The 22,695-nt window shown below is 41.8% G+C and overlaps 1 protein-coding gene across 2 annotated transcripts in view; it reads left to right on the top strand.

The window, feature by feature from the left end:
• Nucleotides 1–22,695, top strand: part of LOC307267538 (partitioning defective 3 homolog) — a 381,172-nt gene that overhangs the window by 180,379 nt on the left and 178,098 nt on the right. For both annotated transcript variants that reach the window (XM_080049880.1, XM_080049879.1), the window contains exons 9-12: nt 3,048–3,287; nt 5,513–5,700; nt 14,740–14,879; nt 15,486–15,614. In XM_080049880.1, the coding sequence (XP_079906006.1) occupies nt 3,048–3,287; nt 5,513–5,700; nt 14,740–14,879; nt 15,486–15,614 (697 nt within the window). The remainder of the gene's footprint in view (nt 1–3,047; nt 3,288–5,512; nt 5,701–14,739; nt 14,880–15,485; nt 15,615–22,695) is intronic.

Here is a 22,695-nt window from a genome sequence, read left to right as displayed (position 1 = left end):
TTTATTTCACTATTGTTCCAAAGCCAGTACACACACTCCCTGTGTTCCAATCCCCATACTTCCCTACTATTTAGTATGGAATAAAAATATTTAGGATGTCCCAATACATGCACATAAAAAAATGCCCCACTAACTCCAATAGCATGTTGGATTATTTGTCAAAATGAAAAAAAAAAATCTTCCTTATCTGATTTGTTTTTCTCTCCTGTGGCCCTTAAACTCTTCTGCACTTTAATATGTAGTGTATAGTAAAAAGAAAAAAAGTATGTGATTTGGAACGCAGGGACTGTATTATCCTAAAGCAGTGTCCTCTCATGTGATACATTTGCTATGGATAGCAGTGGCAGCAGGGTTGTGGCTGTTGATAAGTGTAGCCCGAGCTTCAGGGAGACGTGACGCCCACACAGCTGCACAATAAAGCAGAAATATTGCTGTCTTTTGTTGGCCGTCCTCTAATAGGTCTCAGTGACCTGCAGTCCTTCAGCACAGCAGCAGAGCCCTCTGATCCAAAACCACCTACACTCCTGTCTCCATTCATTTATGTCGATTCATTGCTCTCCCCTTCATTTCCTAAAGTGGAATGAAGATATAAACCTGGGACTTTCCCCCCCCCACCATCTATCCAAAGCTACCATTCTCCCTCACACACACACACACACACACACACACACACACACACACACACACACACACACACACACACACACACACACACACACACACACACACACACACACAGAGACACACACACATACACACACACACACACACGCACACGCACACACACACACACACACACACACACACACACACACACACACACATACACACACACACACAGTCACACCAAGCTATAAAATATTATCTGCAATTGTGTGTGTGTGTGTGTGTGTGTGTGTTTGTGTGTGTGTGTGTGTGTGTGTGTGTGTGTGTGTGTGTGTGTGTGTGTGTGTGTGTGTGTGTGTGCAGTTGTGTGTGTGTCAGGATGAGAAATAGATTGCTTCTCCTCCGGGCTGGATTCTAGAGGCAGTGTACGGAGGTCTCTCCCTTATCATCTCCACCTCCACAGGAAGAGAAATCCCACATTCCCTCTTAACTAAGGGCCCAGCCTACAGTCAGACCACTGGCTTTAGAGCCTGGTGGCTGGATGATTGACAGGCCACCAAGTGTTGAATCCCCTTTGCATTCAGCATAGAAGAGTTATAGAGACTATACCCACTTTAACTTGGACAACTCTATCACTGTCGAGATGGCATGCCTTAAAACTGTGTCACCCAACTTTGGCAAAGATACGAAAAGCTGCCCATCGGCGTGTCAAAACTCCAGACATATGATCACATATGGTAATGTGTTCACCAGACGGCGTACACAAAGCCACTGAAGTTGTCTTTGTTGTTCCCCCTTTCTTTTCACAACGACGCTATTGTCATTAGTAAACATCCCACTTTTCTTTCAAGCCCTTCCTACTGTGAAAGAGGCTTAAAAACCAAATCCACAAGGGAGTGATGTTTTGTAGCGTTCCGCACCTACCCTCCCCTGCCAAACACACACACACACACTCCCCAGCGGCATCAAAATGCATATGATGTCTGTTATTCTGCATGAGAATGAGGTGGAGGAGCTAAACTTTCCACCCCGTCCCCACCCCCACAAACACACCTACACACACACACACACACTCACTCTCATCACTTTCATTCCCACCTGCTTGATTGTGCACCACACAGAGTGACAATTTAAAGCGATAGTCTAATCTCCTTGGATTGTTTTGCATGGGTAAATATTTTGAGGCGCTTAATCTAACCGAATGTAATGATGCATTGATGGGGTGATTTATTATTCAATCAGGCCCGCGCAGAGCCTGATTACTGGAGTGATGGCACTGTATATATTCAGGTGTGAGTGTGTGCGAGTATACACACACACACACACACACACACACACACACACACACACACACACACACACACACACACACTCACAGTCATCACCCCTACAAGTGCGATGTCTTTTCAAATTACCATAAGAATGAAGATGGGAGAGACCAAATCCTGCACTAGTGGCGTTGGTACGGCAGCGCTCAAATGAAGTGCTGTGTGTTGCAGTGGAAGCTGCTTAGCGGGTTGTCATGTGGATATAATCAGCATGGTATTATACTGGCACGGTGAGGGGGGGGGGGTCTGGGAACAGGAGGTGGGGATTGTTGTTGAATCCCAGACGTCCACCCAGCCCGCGCCTCTGGCCCCCTTTATGCCGCAGCACGTGTGGCGTGCTCCTGGACAGTCAATCTATATGCTAAGTGCCACCAGCCAACCAGACTAAACAATTCATGTGTCTGGGAAATGAGGCTGAGCTTGTCTTGGCTTGTTTGGCCCCGAAACACGCATGAGAGTGTGTGTTTTGGCCTCTTTTTGTATGTTTTTTTTTTTTTTTTTTTTTTTTTGTGAGTAAGGAAAAAGGAGTGTGTCTGCTTACTATGGAACCTCATTGTCTGGAAAGCTTCCTTGATGCATGATTCATCATCTCCGTTCTGTTTGTCCGGTCAACTCATGCCAATGTCATCTGTAACCACACAGACGCGCACACACACACACACACACACACACACACACACACACACACACACACACACACACACACACACACACACACACACACACACACAAACTGACTGACTATTCTGTAAATAGACTAATATATTCCTCATACAGTATGTTTCACAGGCAAACCATAGACTACACAATACTGTTTCATCACTGACTCGCCATGCTTATCTCAACCCTGCCTTGATGCTGGTAATTATAGATAATGTAATTCCTGCCCTCTCTGCTGTTATGTGGTGGTAACCCAGCGATTAGCCAATGCTAGCCTCAACTCTCTTCCATATCACCTCTCAACATATAGTAGTAGCACTCCCGTTCCCTTATCCTTCTATATCTTTGAAATGTACAGTATGATTATGATAGCACATTCATGTACTGGCATCTCTTATCATGTTAAAAGCTAATTCATTTTCTTGTCTGCATGACCTTGCCATGACCCTCCAGAGCCCAGAATATTTTCATGCAGGCGATGCGTTCCCCGCTCATCCTCTTCCACACGGTGCCCGCGGCCATGAGGAGGCAGTATGAGAGACTCACGGCCCAGAACCAGCTCAGTCCGCCCCAGGGTTCAACCAGGGTCCGCTTCAGCCAAGACTCCCAGCTCAACCCCCGGGACCGGAGCAGTCTGGTGGGGGAGCTGCTCTCCAGATCTGGACCACTGCCCGGCCTCATCCACAAAAACAAGTAAAGTCTGACCATAATTGTGTCTTTTTTTTGTAGGAGAGTTATCTGTGGTAGAGAGCTCATATTCATGTGGAAACCTCATATCTCCATTTTTTTGTTGACATTTTTTCTCCATGAATCAGTGCTGTTGGTCACTCTACATGTCTCTGTGTGGGTTTTAATAACGTGTTAACCTTTGACGAGTATCACAAGTATTCAAAATTACTGCTTTGGACATACGAGGTTTCCGCCAGACAGCAACGTTTTGTTTGTGTGTCCCTATCCAGTAAACATGTTGTCATTGAGAGGATGTTTGAAAGCCACATTAAAAAGAGACAAACAGTAGCATTAATTGAAAGCTGCCCTTCTGTCCAACCACCTGATTAGTAAAGCAACACAAGCCCATGTTTGTGTTTATAATTAGAGTAAGTAGCCTCAGGCTGCCACAGTTTCTAGTGAATGCCATTCTGTTTTAATCACACCAGTCAATGACTTGTCCTTAGTATGTTGACAACAACTCCATCAAGGTTTAAAAGCTACACAACAAAAGGCAAAAGTCAACAGTTTAACCCATTGATGACTATGGCAATCTAGGATGCATGTCCTTAATGCCTGAGGGTTTTCTGAAAAAATTGTACGAATTGTCAAGTCTACCAAAACCTTAATATCTAAGCCTGTGTAGCACATATAAACATGAAAAAAAATACATTTAAAAGTTAAGGTTCACAGGTTTTATTTCAACATGCTCCCTTAGCGCTTACAAACCAACAAATATTTCTAAAAATCGTCAAAATTAGATGAATTAGAAAATTATTAAATATTGTTAATAAATAGATGCAATGTGTCGTGTGATTTTCGTCAGTAGTCTATAGTAGACCTTGATTCTGCGCACCAAACGCCACCAACTGTTCTGTCGCTGACATAGCCGGCGTATTTTTTTTATTATTTTGTTTAATTTTTAAATTTTAAATTTTTTTGATTGACGTGATTTTCGGCAAACCACACAACTTTTGGGTGGTCACGTGGTCTTAAAAAAATCAACAAAACCCACCTCATGTGTATTTGAACCAATGACAGTGCATTCTATGCTGGGAATGCCATGAAAATTAGATAAAGTAATAATGCTGCGCGACGCAGCATCAGGCAGGAGAGCCAATGTGGCATCGCGCAGCAGCCGTCATCAATGGGTTAATATTATTTTCTTCTTGAGACCTCCAAGTTAACTGGATGATCCAAACATTATATGCCTGTAGTTGATATTAATTCATATAATATGCCTTCTTCGGCCTAATCCCAGACAACTGAACATGTTGGTCTTCATCAAATAGCGGCTTGTCTATAGGTTCATAGTGTTAATGTCAACTCTTTAGATGTACCCCCTGTCTTTTCTGTGTATGTTACATTTAGTCAATATGTGACTATTCCCTATTTCACAGATACATAATGTACATGTTTTGTGACACCCTTGTATTTTAAAATCAAACTGTACATTAAAGCACCCTGAAAAATATTAGCTTTATACGTACATTGATGCTCAATAAAAAAAAATAAAAAAAACACATTGTTAGGTCAAAGTAAAAATGAAAAAGACAGAATAAATGGGAGACTTCCATCAGCAGAACACAATACACTGTAAAAAATAACAAACCCAACCCTTCAAGCAATTTGTCAACCAATACATTTTTGGCCAGACATGTGCATTATCGACCAACTGATTAATCGATGTAGATGGCAGCATCAGGCTACTGTTACCTATGAAACTACCTTCAGTTAACTAAACAAATAAAGAAAGTACCAACACAGCATGATGGAAATGTGGAAGGCATTAAAGACCCTACTTCACCGGTGGAAATATGAAGGTGTATTGAACTCTGAGATCCTATGTAGTATAAATGTGCAAACATCTTAGAAATCGGTTCATCCTAGCCTGAGAAAAGGCAGAAAGAGTGTGTTATGGTCTCACTGACTAACCCTACATTTTCCCTGTTGTGACATCACAGATGGGAAAATGTAGGGATAAGATTAAAAGCACAGCTGGGCCAAGGGAAGACTGAGGAAAGACTGAGGGAAGAAAAACCTCATTAATTATATTATAATAGCAAATTTATATTGATAATAGAGCGCCTGTTCCATATGAGTGAAGTATTCCTTTAAACCTATGCTTCCCTCTCCACCACATCATGTTATAAACTGTCTTTTAATGTCCATTCAAAACTCTAACCTTGGTATCTTTTGTTTGTTACTAGTAACCACCAGGGACCGTTGACAGGAAGCACCCCCGAGCCCAGCCGGCGCTATGCCACGTTACCCCACACCGTCTCCAGGACCTCCTCAGTATCCCCCCCGAGCCTGCAGCGCCGCATCAGCTCCAACCCGACCAGCAGCGCCTACCTCAAGAAACAAGGTCGCAAATTCAACCTCCAGCTCAAGAAAGGTGAGAACCAACACATACAATGGATGGTTGTAACAAGTCGAAAAAACACACCCTGCATTCCAAATCACACACTCTTTCTTTTTTACTACACTACATACAAAGTACAGAAGAGTTTTAGAGCCACAGGAGAGAGAAAAAAATCAGATAAGGAAGTTTTTTTTTTTTCATTATGTCGAGAAATGCCAAGAATAAAGACAAATACTCCAAAATGCTATTGGAGTTAGTGGGGCATTTATGTATTTTCAGCATACTACAATTAACGTGCATGTATTGGGACATCCTAAATATTTTTCTGGCATACTAAATAGTAACAAAGTATGGGTTTTGGAACGCAGGGACAATGTCACACCAATGACCCTCTTTTTGAGGTGGGGATTATCTATTTGAATTGAACACTGCTAAGTAGTTACATTTGAATTGACATGAAAATATCTATAAATGATTGTGTAACATATGAATTAATATAGATGATTCTTACAGTATATGTTGGCTACAAATGCTTTGTACTTTTTTGAAAAGTTTCTTCCTCAGTGTATTCAAACTCCGATATGTTGATTAATCCTGCCCATCCCATTGAAGGTATGCCGTTTCGCAGTGCCATCAACCATGACGGTCCACTATATTTAAAACATTCATTAAATCACATTAAAATAAACAAAACCAGGCTGCTATAGAATAAACCCACACACCTCCCTTCACACATCAGACTGGTCCGTTGTGATTCTGTATTCTGCGCATTTCTGTGAAAGACATGGGATTACTGGAGCTGAATAATCCCGGGCGCAACAGCCTCCTTTCACTTTTCAAAATCAGAACTTCATGTTTTATTTATGAAATGCATAGATAAGGTAACTCCTGTGTCCCTCTTTAAGATATGATGTCACCAATCGTAACACAAATACATTAGAATTATAACTTGGAGTCAATTGTTGACCACTTAAACTGTTTCACTGACCATTCTTTTTTTCATCTATTTAACTATCATGACTGTTTAACATCACTGATACGATTGTTTGCGAGCATATTTATTGATCCTCACACCTTCTATTCTATATTGGACTTATTGGACTAGCTGGCACACTGCGCTGCTGCACCTACATTAACCATGATAGCAGCTGTGCTTGCAGAAGCACATTCAGTCCCTGCACCCTAAACCTAAATTCTGCTTTGCTCTTGCTGTTGCACATTTCAAAATAGGCCCCAGGTGGACTGACAGTGGTTTGACTTTGCTTTCCGTTATGAGAAAATAAAAATAAAATCTTTAGACAGTTTAGAACCACTTCTGCCAATATTTCTGTCTATCCCTTTCATTGACAAATTAAATGTACTCTAATCAATTGAACAAGTGCTCTGTGTAACTTATATTACAGCATCAGGATCTATTTTTCAGGCTGGCATATTCTTTGATATCGAGACCCAGCATAATTTTGCATTGAAAAAACACCTCTACACATTTTAACTATTCAGATAATCAAGCAGACAATGTGACAACCATAATGTAGTCCATCACAGTAGTGAGCTAATGGCACTTCTGTCTAATCCCGCCTCCATCACCAATGTTCCGGTCCGTCACCCATCTTAACTTCTCATTGAGACAAAGAGGACAAAGAGCCGTCTCATCATCTGTATTCATTTATTTTCTCCAACAATAGGTCCAAGGGATACGACCTTAAAGCTTACAGGAAATGTCCAACAACCTCTAACTTGCCCTTGGGCTTTGTTTAACTGAGCAGGGCCAAAAACAAACACACATATGAAGTGCTTCTTGAAACCAGAGTGTGTTGTTTTGTTGCACTCACAGGCTACATCACCATGGCCTTGTTTTTTTTTTTTTTTTTTTTTTTTTTTCAACCTTTATTTATACAGGTCTATCCCATTGAGACTGGAAACTCTTTTTGAAGGGAGACCTGTTCCCATTTACACGTTACCATTCACACACACACACACACACACACACACACACACACACACACACACACACACACACACACACACACACACACACACACACACACACACACACACACACACATTAATACACCGATAGCAGGCTAACTATCGACATTCACACAAGGCAAGGTGGGTGAATTGTCTTGCCCAAGGACACAACAACCATGACACAAGTGACAGGGCGGGAATCGAACCGCCAACCCTTCGATCATTGGCCGACCCGCTCTACCACCTGAGCCACAGTCGCCCCCGACCTTGTGGTTGAAATATTAAGTTTCAGCAATCAGTCTGCTTCCAGCTGAGGTTGCTTTGTTTATGGACTTGGGCAGGCTTTTGATAGGGGAGCAGTAGTAAGTCTGCCGCACTCCTGTATAATTATTTTCAGCACTTCAATATCTTTATGTGAACTGACGAGCAGTTGGATGTGAACTGAACCCATGCTAGGATGACTTGTGCACTTTTTTCTGTCCTCTCTCTCTCTCTCTCTCTCTCTCTCTTTGCACCCTTTTTCCTGTTGGAGGGAGCATATGTTATGTTGAAAAGCTGGCACCGCGGCCGTACCAGTGATCTTGAGGGAATAGTGCAGCTATTGAAGGCAGCCGCTCAGACTAAATGCTACTAGCTCGGGGGAAATGTAGTCACAGGCTGCTCTATATGCAGTTAGTTTACAAAACATACGCTGCGTTCAAAATCGCATACTCTTTCTTTTTTCTATTCTACATACTACATCTGACCATAAACATAAACTAGTTGGGATGCAGTATGCTACAATTGGGACATACTTTTACTTATTTATTTCATCATAACATCGTGCCTTGATCTTGCCTCTTGCTTTTATATACGTTGCATCCCCGGTTGTTTACATATGGAGGCTCTGTCGATGTGACGTCACTTCACGTGCGCACTGCATTGTGGGTCAGAATCGCCCAAATAGGATGCTGTTTTCAACACTAAAAATCTTGGCCGGATGTAGTAGACATCCGGGTACCTCTAACCATCCTAAATCTGGCCACAATAATCGGGACATCCTAAATCTTTTTTCTACCATACTAAATAGTAGAAAGTATGCGATTCGGAACGCAGGGATATTTTCTCTAGATGTATCTCTAAGTAACAAATGTGTGGGACCTGCTGATTATAAACAACAACAGTGAAACAGTAACTTCTAAGGAAGCTTTCTGACTTCTAACAATGTTCCAGGTAGTGTCCTGTGAGTAAAGTTTGTTCATTCAGTTCAGTTATGCAAATATACTTCAGAATATTCTGCTCACAAGCTTTCACATTTCTGGGAAACCAAGCCGGGGTGATATTGGTGGGACTCCAGCAGAAGACGGATGCCAGTAGTGTTAAGTTTATTTTACTAGCCAAATTGCTTTCATGGTCTATTTTCACACCATCCATACCTCTCAAAAAGTGTGTGCTCTCGTACCAAGTGACAGCAATGCTTTATGCGATTGTTGCTCATGATTTGCATGGCCCTTAGCGAAATGGATTGGCCTCACTTGTGTAAACTTCAAGCCATTTATGAAGTCTAAATGGAGATGAATTATTGTTCCAAATGTCGTCGGATTGTAAATTTAACTTGAGCGATACAAATCCAAAAGAGTGGAGAAAAATATGCCTCTGAAAATCCATTTGGACAGTTCCATTTGATTACCGCCGGACTTTATCACCGCTAATGGACTTTTTTTTTTTTTTCGAAAGGCTTCGGCATGTTTCTGTTGTTGACTCTTTTTGTAATTGTTGTGATTCCACTCCTAAGTGGCTCTTGAGTTTAGGGAGTGGCGGGAGCAGATCTTGCATGGCAAATTAACAAGAGTGCCTTAATCAAATACTGCAGTCAAAAAGAGACACACGCATTCCCCCCATTATGTCATCTTAATGGGCCTCAGCCTCTCTTCATGTTGGCTATTTAATTGGCTTATTTGGAGCCAGGAATCCAACTAATCCAGAATGGGATACGATTACTTTGTATCCAGCTCTCTCCAATTACCACCAAAAATAAAGACATCAGTGGTTAATTACTGTAGGCCTATTAGAGATGCTTCCTTCTAATTGCCTGATTGGGAGGCCCTTAACGACGGGATCTTACAATGGCCAGTAGTTTGATTCCCTTCATTAGGATGTGTGCAGGCCAGGGCAGAGGACATATGAGTGCCAAGGGAAGGATGTGTCACAGTGGAAACGGGGGACAAATACAGTGATGTTCAGGGTTTCAAAGGGTAAACGCAGCAGGATCTGAGACAGCAGGACAAAAGCAAAGTATGTTATTCATTGTTTTCATTGCTCTGTTGTATTGAAAGGGAGCTGACAAAATAATGAATGTTAAAATCGGAGGTGTAAATCTACACCTTTTTGGCCCTATTTTGTTCCTTGTTTATCGTTTGTTATCAATGCTAGAATCCTTAATGTAATGTGTATGTATTGTTAATCTCAACCTTGACTAACTGTTGTGTCTATAAATTGGAAGAAGAATAAACCAAATGTAATTCAGGAATAGTTCAACATTTTTATGGGCAAATGTCTCTCATCCAGGTTAGCTTAGCTCAAACACTGGCAGTCAAGGGGAGCAGGTCAAAAGATAAACGCATCACTAAACGCTCCTTTTGGCTTGTTTTTTTTTAAATCACGCTATCTTGCATTTTAGATTTTTAGAAGTTATGCTGGACTTACACTACACGACTTTTCACGCGATTTGACAGTCGCAGACAATTTTCCACTGTCGGACTGAAATCACAGGAGTCTTGCTGGAGTTGTGGCGCGCGCCCGTAATTTCAGTCGTTTGGTGTGAGGTGGTCCTTTGACCTGATTTCAGTCAGTCTTCTTCCCGTCTTGACGTTCCGACATTATAAAACAGGTTTGATATCATCGTTAGTCTTAAGGGGTTGGCTCAAGCAAAATGATGTGAACACTGTCACACTCTCTCCCGCACCAAAGACGAAGCAGGAGGAGCGGCATTAGTCGCGACCTGTGTCTGCCTTTGATGCACTTTTTTCTGACACTTTTACCTATCAGCCTCGGCTGGAGAACCAGGCTGGCAACCGCGCAACCTTAAAGGCCCGTCTACACCAAAGATTCACGACGAGACGGCTTGAGACTTGCGACATTTTTATTTATTTAGCCTATTTATTTTTACAGCCCACATGCTGGCTATTTCAGAACCAGGCGCTGTCTACTACCTGCCGCCAGACTGATAGGCCTACGTGAAATACATGTTTTAAAGTAGCCTGTGTCTTTCATAGCCTACTCACAACATGAATTAAAAAAGCATAATGTTACACCTTTCCTCACAGCAGCATTCATACGACAGGATACTCTCTCTGTCAATCCGCTAGCGCTCGCTCTTTTCGCTCGACCACACACACACACACACACACACACACACACACACACACACACACACACACACACACACACACACACACACACACACACACACACACACACTATTCTCATAACAAGCATTCTTTGCAGGGCTATATTTCCTAATATTTGTGACTTTCAGTTCAATGTTAGTGAAAATAAAAACACAATCAGAATAATAGAAATATTCAGAATAACCTGGCGGGACAGGTATTATTTCTGGAGACAATTAAGGCGCTATTCGGCAGCTGAGCCCGACCAAGACCGGGGAAAGGGGGAAGAGCCTCTGGGGAGGGAGGTTGGAAGGGGCAAACAACCCATTCATTGCACTCTGCGTTCTAAAACTTGACCGGGAGACATGACATGTTCAGTCTTTGGGGACTCCTTGCAACGGCATCAGCCACGGCGCAACTGTCGGTCTACACTGCTGCAACTTTCCCCTGCGACGTTCTAAAACCGTTTCGTCTCGTCGTGAATCTTTGGTGTAGACGGGCCTTAACACTTTACCGTCACATTTAGGGTTAGGAGTTAGAGTTATTGGGGGACGAGACCCGGAAACTGTTTCTGTCACCTTTTCTTGAGCTGGAGAGTGAGTCAAAAAAGCTAAAACGTATATTTTTTTTGAACTATTCCTTTAACTATCACTGGTCATGGAGTGATGATGAAGAACAACTTTCTTTAGAACTCTGTGAAATCACATCATCACCCTTTTTGGTTCAAAATACAATCTGCCTCCTTTTATTATTCTACATCTTATATTTTCATTTTACATAACTGTACTGAATAGGGAGCTGATTGCCATGGCAGCGAATGAGTGTTACCTTCTGTTAAAAAGTTTGGCATTCAGGAAGACAAAAACTAAACTAGCCTCCAAAGCTTCTATTTCTGTCTGCTTAAAGCTATCAGCCATGGTACTGCATTGACGTAGGAATCGGCGTGCGTTGTTATCCCCAATCCACAGCTCAAACTTTTTGACGTGATAAGCAAACCTCTTGATCACCTTTCTGCAAAGTTTGTTTGTGTGCGTATATAAGCCGCCAGAGAAAGTTGCCATCGGCGCTTCTTCTCCCTCTTTTGTGTTTTTTCTTGTTCATCAACGCCATCACTGTCAGCGCCTGACGACAGTTCGACAGACTGCTGAGAGAGAGAGAGAGAGAGACAGAGAGAGAGAGAGACAGAGAGAGTAACGCTAAAAACTAGGTCATGGTGAACCATCAGAGGTGCTGACAGCTCTGTGAAAATGAGCATCTACTTTGACATGAATACTAATCACTGTTGTTACCATCTGAAAAAAGGCCTCCGCCGAAAACTCCCAGAACCCAGCCACGTTCCCCTCTCGACTGCTTGGAATGCCGACAGCTAGGTTATGCACAGTGGAATCTATGTTATTGTTAAAACACTGCTCTAAATGACTCATTATGTAGCAGGGCGATATTGCGTTTTGAAATATTTTGTCAAAGAATAAAACCAGACAAATGCAAATCGATGTGGTTTACCTGATTCCCATTCAGCTGACATTTGAAACCGTTTTCTTGCTTTTGTTTGACAAATTCACTTCCGGTCAGCAGAAAAAGGTCGGGGGCTGAGATCCTCTTTATTGATCCATAATTGTATTTGCCAATTTGTATTCCAGACCGGCAATTCATATTTATTTGATGAACCTTAAAGGTCAGTCTTAAAAGCCTAAAGCAAATGGCATTGCAAAGCTGGTAGCTTGAAGTGTCTCAGATTCAGTTGTTGAATTTTTAGCCTTACAACTCACTGCTCTTCAAAAAGACCTGTTGCTCTTTCTCAATTATACTGTACATGGGTAGGAAGCAACATTTAAAGAACACATACTGATCACTGCTTTAAACATCATACCAACTGTAAACTGTCTATATATAGTAGAGGGTTGACTTGACCCAGACATGCTTTTAACAGCCTCCTGGCCTGTCGTTGTACCAAACCTTATGAAGGGTTTGTATGGTTAAGACATCTGGCACATGGTACATGGATGATTAAGAAAACAGCATCCTTAGCTATTAAATTGAAGTACTACTCCATTCTAAGAGGCTATTTAAATGGCATTTGGTGCATTCTGCAATCCATGATCATTCACTTCTCTTTGCTCATTCTGGTCCATAACCGGTCTTTAATTCCAATAGTGGCTTTACAGTCCACCCCATAAACACTCAATTTTGGTTCATAGCATTGGCACTATATTTAGAGTTAGGGACATATTTTCATTTTTACTTCCTAGCACACGCAAGTGAGACACACCCTGATGGCAAACCAATGAAAATCACAGGATGGGATAATGTTTGTATAAACTATAGGAGGCTCAGAACATGGTGGAACACTATAATTTGATCCCTGCATAGTGGCTACCCATATAACAGCAGGCTTTAATGAAAAGTAATGGATGCATGGCCTGTTTCTAAGAGTCACATTAAAAGCAATATGATACGTTGGAAAAATACTTTTAGATTCCACTCTGACTTTTATTATATATTACTTATACGCAGATACAACATATTATGTCTTCTAAAAAGCCTATATAGGGACACATGTGTTATATTTAATCATTAACATTGCCACAGTATTGTGTTGTAACAAAATACAGAAAATGAATGTCACCATGTTTATCTGGGGGAGACCAATTGTTTGTTTTTGACATTTATTAACTCACACAGAGGTGCTGGAACACTTTACCAAACATAAACACATTGAACATTATTTACTCCTGCCTCCTCAAAACGATACAGCTTACACAAGGCTGTACATCAGTAAACATATTGTATTATGACTGTGGTAGTAGCACAGTGTGAGACCATGTTTTACTGACCAGGTTTTTGATTGATTGTCTTTATTTCGAACATGCAATAAAAAAAATAGATGAATAAATAACAAACAAACAAAAGCAAAACAAAGAAATAGAATTAAAAAAAAGCAAAAGAAAAACAGACATGCTCGAAAGGTTCATGGACCCTTGGTGGCAAACCTAGCCTAATGAAAAGGTCCTTGAGCGACCAATGGTGTGTAGAAAACTTCTGACCCTTTACAATCTTAACAGCTGTCAGTTAAAGGTATAGTCAGCAATTCTGGAGAATAGTTGTGGTCAAAATCTGTGAATATCTCCTCACAATCTGCTACCTGTCCATACTGTGTGTGCACTGTAAAACAAATACAGTGTCAATTCACAGCCACGGCTCTCTAAACTGGCATATTGCTAGCTATGGTGGGCCCCCCTTTGTTTATGTACCCGTTTACTGAGCCTCTTCTGTGTATTAACAACCGATTTTTCAGCACACACACAGTATGTGCAGCTAACGGATCGTGATGAGATATTCACAGATTTTGACAAGAATAATTCGAGAGACACCTGGAGAATTCTTCAGAATCGTTGACTCCATTTGGGGCACCCTTAGCTCAGTTGGTAGGGCGTTGCCCACCCCCCCCCCCCACCCCCACCCCCCGGGCCGGGCCCAGCAGCAGACCCGGGTTCGATTCCCGCCCGCGGTCGTTCTCTGCATGTCACTCCCCTCTCTGCCCCATTTCACCCCTGTCTCTCTGCACTATCAATAAAAGCATAAAAATGCCCAAAAAATATCTTAAAAAAAATAATAATAATGTTGATTTTGAAGTAGTCACTCCATGTCAATATTGTTCAAGAGGTATACTATGACTACCACATTCTATATAACTTTAAATAACTATATTCTTGCCTTTCCTTTTTTTCCATAGGTCCAGAGGGCCTTGGGTTCAGCATCACATCCAGGGACGTCCCCATTGGTGGCAGCGCTCCCATCTATGTGAAGAACATCCTTCCTCGAGGAGCTGCTATCCAAGATGGCCGATTGAAAGCTGGAGACCGGCTAATGGAGGTGGAGCCACACTTTCTAACAACCTCTAACCATTATATAATACGTATTCCTTGAGTGTGTTATATTCCAGACACTAATTACTCTTTATCTAACTTGGTTTTGTTCCAGAATTTCAATCTTAAAGAGCATTTGTTTGAAATGATTGAAACATGCTGTGCCCCCTATGGCTATATAACAATTCAGCTCCAGCTTGAATTGCAGAGGAAAAAGTGGTTAGATGGAACAATATTTAGATTGTACTTCAATCAGACTGACAAGAAAATCAGCTAGTGCTCATTTCAGGGGGAAATAACCCATGTTTAATTTCCAGCACTCCAACTGGCTCAGAGGGTAATCTGCAGAAAGGTTATGTAGAGGCCATGGATTCCTCATTGTTGTCGAAAACCTCTTTGATTTTAGTTGTGTGTGTGTGTGTGTGTGTGTGTGTGTGTGTGTGTGTGTGTGTGTGTGTGTGTGTGTGTGTGTGTGTGTGTGTGTGTTTGTTCTTATTGACTTTCACCTATCTGTACTCTATTCTGTATTATTTATGTGAATATCTAGGTATTGATGATTGTGTGTGTGTGTGTGTGTGTGTGTGTGTGTGTGTGTGTGTGTGTGTGTGTGCAGGTGAATGGAGTGGACCTCAATGGTAAGAGCCAGGAGGAAGTGGTTGCCCTGCTGCGAGCCACGCCCATGGGTGGGACTGTTCACCTGTTGGTGATTCGCCAAGAGGATTCCAATCTGCCCCGAGAAGTGGTCAGTACTCAAGCCAGCTCTGCACCTTTATAGGCTATTTTTACCACTACTTTCCTACTAAGAGAAGTATGCATTTGACTTTAAAATGCCATACATCCTAGTGTTGAACCTGACCCTGGATCAGTGTTAAACTTTATTATGCTCTTTTTAAAATGTAAAACTTGGATTGGTAGTGGTTTCAGTTTACATTAATTACTGTTTATTGGGAATTCACCAAGCTCCAGGCTGATACTGTATGCTGGATGAGTTGGATCAAATTGGCACATTTTGCCTCAGGCAGCTGATTCAATGTCCTCGCTCAAGGGATAATCAATAAGCCATAGAATATGGATGTGTCAAGGTTACTGCATTGACGTGCCTTTGACTTCTTTTTGTTTCTTCTCTTTTCAGTACTTGCACACTATTGTTTAATTGTATCATTGTATTATTTTCAAAGGGGTTGGTGGCCTCTGACAGATGTATGGCTATATGTGCACCTCACACCTCACACACTAACACAATCATACAGAAGCCCAGAGCACGAGCAGGAAAAAGCACAGCTACTAGAATATGTAGGCATGACTTACTTGCACATGCACATGCACATGCACATGCATGCATGTGCTCTCTCTCTCTCTCTCTCTCTCTCTCCCCCCCACACACACACACTGGCTAGTATTACATGCATACATCAAGCATATTAAGTGATGAGAATGTGCATACTGTACAACTTTGGACATGTTCATACACAGACACACGTACACGAAGACACTTGGACACAAACACACAATCACACATGAACAGGGACAGCAGCATGCACAGTGTCCCACTCAGACACACAGCCTACATACAGGGTGACTTTGGCTGTCGTGCAACAGATGGTGAGGCTACTGCCCTCGTCCAATCTGTGCTCAGTCCCCCTGACAGCAGGCTCTGGTGTCACAGCACCTTGGCAGTGCAGGGGCCCCTGGTGCCAAACGCTCCTACCCTTAATACTCAGCCTGGCCTGGGCTGTTAACCCCGCCGTAGGAGAGGAATGGCCCTCTGACACACATTTTACTATACGCTAATGTGCTGGTTCTCCGGATAGTTCCACTTTAATCACTCTACATAGCTTTACTTTTAATTGGGCATATATTTGACATATTTTGTATTGCAGGAGTTACACAATTTTAGATTTAGGAAAGTTGCACAGTGTTAAAATAATGTAATGGATGTAGTCAATATATTGTGTCAATACATGGTCACATGGGTTAGTTAGTCAACTGCTCTTTAACCAATACTGACACAATTTGAATTGTAACTGGAGAAATACACCAAACTGCTCGCTACCTCGCTACCAAACTGCTAGCTACCTCTTCACAGCAGCTCATGACGACAGTTAAATGAACACAAATACACGGTTGCCCCTGGGCTGTGGACTCATGAGTGGTGTAAGAATGTGGTGACTGCACTCTAGCTCCTCAGGCACCACACCATTAGAATATGCCCATCATGGAAACATTGTCTAATCATCTCTCTCAGTTTTTTTGTTGTTGACTCCTTTGACCAGGTTCCTCATTCTGCGAGAGACTGCCAGTTGATACATCACCACTCTTCATAGCAGATTAACATTTCTCACATGCTGATTTCTTTGGCTTAGCCTCTCACATACTTTCACATCATTTCCCAGAAGTGCTTTCACAAATCTCAATAATCCTCACAAGTATGTTCATAAAAATCAGATAAGGCGGCCGAGCCTCTGTCGATGACAGTTATTGCAAATAAAGCATGGTGGGTAATTGCCTCCTCTGTCACACGCTCTGGATGGTTGACTGAGTGTGTGTGTGTGTGTGTGTGTGTGTGTGTGTGTGTGTGTGTGTGTGTGTGTGTGTGTGTGTATTTGTGTGCGTGTGTGCACATATACTGCTATACATACTCTATTGCCACGACACACGCACATGTATGGACAAGCGTTAACGTGCTGTCATTTATGTAACTCCCTCAATGACAATGCAATGATGTTTTAAAGTGTAGCGTGAGCGACAAGCCAGAGAACCGCAGGCATCTGTCAAAGAAGTATGGCCTTGCACACGCACACACTCACAGTGGCAGGAGATCTAGCTATAGATGGAAAAAGAAAGGAGTCTTTTTAATTTTTGTCTGGGTGACATTTGCCTGCTGATGTTAATGTCAGCGCTGAAAACCCTTCCACGGCTCCCTTTGTTTAGATGTTTTATTGTATGCCACAGCGGCGTAGGGCACGCTCCCCCAGAGGAATTAATTTCCCCGCCCAGCATGTTTGCGTTGCGTTTTTAATTACCATGGTCGGGGTTTATTTTGACACTATTGATAGCTTTCGATGTGTTTGTGTACTTGCTGGGAAGAGGAAAAGGTTATATGGCAATAGTGCATAGTTGGGGCGTTGCCTCTCTCAGTGCCTTTTGTACTGTATGGCTGTCTCTCTCCCTATCTTCATTTTCAGACGGATACATTATGTTGTGTCAGAGAAGTAGAGCAGCTTTAACCTTTTAACTAAACACTTAACTCATCACTAATAAGCATGCCCTTTCATACTTGGTCCCCCCTTTGCTCTAGCCATTCATACAGCTATTGTTTTATCATATTATTTGTGGACTGCTTTGTTGCACATGCTTGGTTCTTAATGATATAATGTGACCCTCCCATTATAAAACATTATTTATTTGAAGGTCGGGGGAGATTAAATCAGTGATTTTAAGGCATGATTTGAGCAGACCAAAAGTCATAAGCATAGCTGATTTCTGTGGATGCAGAGGTTAAGTAATGACTTGGACCATCAGAGGGGGGCTGTTATGAGGAGGGAGACTTACTTGAGGTAGACAAACCTTGCTGAATATGTATGCATGTACATACAGTATGAATAGTGACAACAGCTGTATGGCATTAATAGTTATCTCTGAGTGATTGTGTTCAAACATTCGCAATGATTAAGGAAGGAAAGACAATTTAAACTTCATTGAAACATGTTCAACATGTCATCATAATGTAAATATGCATCAATGGATTGGAGTTGGTGAGCGTGGCTTGAAAAGTGTGTGAGGTGTTTGATTCTGCCTCTGCTTTCCTCCCTGTGTCCTAATCTGACACCAACCTCTCCCCTTCCCACTATTCACAACCTCACATGCAATCACCTGCCCGGTAGCACTGACCACAGCATGTATTGACACTATGCTTTTATTACAAAACACCCTCAGAGTCACCAAGGAAAATGAGCACACAGAGAGCCACTACACACTGCCTACACATAGCCGCTGGATGTTACTTATTGTTGGCATTTATCTCCCAGCGTTCAGAACTGTTTGTGCTTACAGCCTATGGGCGACGCAAGATTGTGTTTTGAGCTTGTTTTTTTGTCCGTTTATAACCAAGTCAAATGCCTTGTTTCACTGGGCAACAAGCAACTATTCCATCCTCTTAACGACCCACACCATCCTACCTATGATTGAACCCTCATGCATTCTCATGTATGTATCTAAAAGCAGACGCATCGTTCAAAAAAGGCAGATACATATGACATGTAACAACCAGTTTATGACACAAACAATGAGTTGTAGGACATATGGTGCAGGCATGCCAATGACAAATCATTTTAATTCATTCTAAAGCCATTGGTACAAGTGTAAGTGAATTAGCCTGTTGTTATCGCTGCTGTGTCAGCATTACTGCTGTGATCACACACAAACACCACACACGCACATACACACAAACACCACCCACACACACACACACACACACACACACACACACACACACACACACACACACACACACACATACATACATATGCATACACTCAGTCATGCCCTAAACATATTTTAAACAGCACCGATACTAATCCACTCCATGTAAAGCTGACATACAATATGGACTTGGTTAGTAACATATGGTCCAGTGCTATAAAAAAACATTGTCCATTATTGCCCTTACATCATTCCCTGACCCTAGATGAACAATCATTTCTACTACGAGCCAGCGGAGGATAAATGGTCTCCGTTAGCCTCTGTTGTAACACTGTGTGGACCACATAAGAGCAATTAAACACTACATTAAAATCCTCTCTTTATGATCATATCACACTTGTCACTGATCCATTAGTATCCATATCTGCCAAGCAATGAGCATCTTAATTGCGCAATTAATTATGGCCCCTGATTGATGTGTGCCCGCCGAGTTTATGGCTGGTGCAAATGCAGGGTGGGGGACGCGGACTACAGCAGCAGACAAATGCGTGACAGTATTGCTGACAATTATAGCTAGACTAATGGACCCATTCCTAAGTGCCAACCTTCAGTGGCCTGGTTTCAAATCCTCACTGCCATGTTTTTTTTTTTTTTTTTTTTTTTTTTTACCACTGTTTTACCACTCCTAGATTGTTTTAGCTGGAATAATCAAATGTATTAACGTGTCTGAAATTATTATACTGTGCTATACAGTAAACATAAAATAATAAGTGATTCTCCCCGACATGAAACAGTGCTCCAAACAAGCCCCACTATTGTTTATCTCTTCCGAGTCAAGGCTAATGGGTCTCAGCATTGCATTGCTTTACACAATTATTGGCAGCATATGATATCGCTGTAACTTTTTATTTTATTTTATTAATCATTCCTCCAACAGTGAGTCAACTCCATGCATTCACCATTCACGCCAGTCTCAAAAGTTGAAAGACAAGAACATTTACTTATGACGTTGTTTTATTGATTTTTCTTTGCAGCAGAGATCCATTTACCGAGTCGGTAGAGGGATAAATGAATTGTTACAAGGCAAATAAAACCGAATGATGACAAAGATCTGTTGACTTAGAACCACGTTCACTCCTACTCATTCTGTCCTTCACTCCTTAACACATGAATTAACTGTGTTATTGCTACGGTCTAGTGCAGGTTGGTTCACATTTTGAACCAATAGAAAAGAGACATGAGCCTTCCATCTCCTTCCCCTTATACAAAGAGAAAATCTAAATCATAAACCTTGGAACTTGTTTCAAAGCTCAGCATACATATGATGATAAACCGTTTGGGTTACTCTATTGAAGTGGTGATAAACAGTGCTATCTGAGGCTATGTAATATCTACAGTACAGCCATGCCAATAGATGACATCTCTTGGTGTTAATATAATTAGATGTCTGTTAGAGTAATGCTTTTGGGGGATGATGTCATGTGTTGCAACTTTTTGCTAATAAAGTGCTAAATATGAAATCTTTTTTTAGCCTGTCTTTTTAAGGAGTGTATTTTATATAACTGCAGATATTTTACCTCAGTAAAACCTGGCAGACGATTGGAGGTGATGAGTCATTTCTTACCGGTACGGCTGATAATTTATGCTTCTGGAACCTTTTTGCTGATATATACACACTTCTTCAATAATGAATTCCCAGCCGCACTCTACAAAATAACTTCAAATCAGACCTGCTGCCAGAGTACAATTAAGTATAATCTGCACATTTATTACGCAAATCACACAATAGCTGACCGATAGTCCGTAAACGTATTCCTAAAAAAAAGAAGAAGTTTGAACTCAGGTGAAGTCAAATTACAGGAATTGTTCTATGAGGCCTTTGGAAAGACGAGATAAGGGCTATGGTTGGCAACCTGCAATCAGTGGTAGCTTCTTTGACTTTACAGAAAAGTTCAAAACAATTTGGCAGCGACAAATGCATCTCGGAGGTCACTCTCTCTTCCACTGTGTGCCTACAAATGGCTCTGAAATGACAGGGGCACGGTGATCTGGGAGCTAATGGTACCAATGTGTTACCATGGCACCAACAAAATGTCTTCCCCCCCATCTCCCAAAAAGCATCCTTGTTGGTACACTTTATTCCAAATTGTCCACTGAAAGCTCCATCAAATTGCTACTTTGCTCTTGCTCTCTCTGACGTTTAGCAGAAAAAAACCACTCTTGCACTTTTATCTTCCATTTTTTTCCCATCCCAGTTCTCTCCTTGCTCTTCTTCAGTGTATCACTTAGACCTTCCATTTTAAACGAACGCTGAAGAGTTCTTCCTACGTTATACATTTGGCTTCCGCAGAAAGGTTTTCAGATTAAGTGCAGAGTTCAGAAACATGCTCCGCCATAATTAAACCTAATGCTGCCAAGCGTGGTCGAAGACAATGCCAGGCTGGTTAACGATTTCCGAGCGTGTCTCGTCAAACGCCACCTGCTTTCGTTTAGCACTTTTCAGCAGCTGTTCCCATAATTATGCTTACTGTCAGTGTAGAGAAACGGAAGGGTGCACCGCAGCATTGTGCTATGCCCATAAACAAGGTAGTTAAAGGCCACTTATGGTGGCATAGTCACTCTCCCGGAGGAGGGATTTTGGCGTCTGTTTTCAGAAAATAAAAAGTGGTTTGAAGTGTGCAGTTGGACATGAGCAAAGAGCTTTGTATCCACAATTGAGCTTGAAATGAGAGGCATCTTTTTCATGATGTGCGACAATACTTTGGTTTCGCTTGAAGTCGCTTTGCAAAAATGTTCAGTTGGCTAAGTACACTTAGGTCAACTTTTATTTGTTCTACTCTATTTGATTTCTTATCACACGCTAATCACGGACACATACACTGTCAAGAAAACCCTGGATGTGAGTTAGGACATTAGGATCCACTCTTCATTGATAGCCATCCTAAGCCTGAGATGCCTTCATAGTAACAGACGTTGTTCTGCTAATGAGCCAAATGAGAAAAACACAGCAGTCCATGTGTCAGTGCTGTGTCAAAAGCTACTGAGCTTCCCAGTGTAAAACATGTAAAGTTAGTTCCACAAACACTTGACGTGTGCCAGTCCCAGCTGTGCTCTCCATGCCCTTTACTGATGTGCATCGGCTTTTCCTCTCAAAACCTTCGTCAAACCTGAGAGCGAGAGAGGCTGGATTTGTTCGAAGGCTTAGAGGTATTTAATATTCGTCCCCCTTTGTCAGGAAAATGTTGCGCAGAGAACCACCGCCAAAGGAAATTTGTGTTACAATACTTATCATGCGTGCGCCGCCTTTGCAATTACACCCATGGCTGATTTTCTTTTAGCCCTTTTTCAAATTCATTTTCCAATGACCTTTATGTCGCCAAATTGGGCCAAGTGTGGAAAGA

Source organism: Ammodytes marinus (genome assembly GCF_949987685.1).
Source record: "Ammodytes marinus genome assembly, chromosome: 21".
In the NCBI taxonomy this organism is placed as follows: domain Eukaryota; kingdom Metazoa; phylum Chordata; class Actinopteri; order Uranoscopiformes; family Ammodytidae; genus Ammodytes; species Ammodytes marinus.
This window is presented reverse-complemented; position numbering and strand designations above follow the sequence as displayed.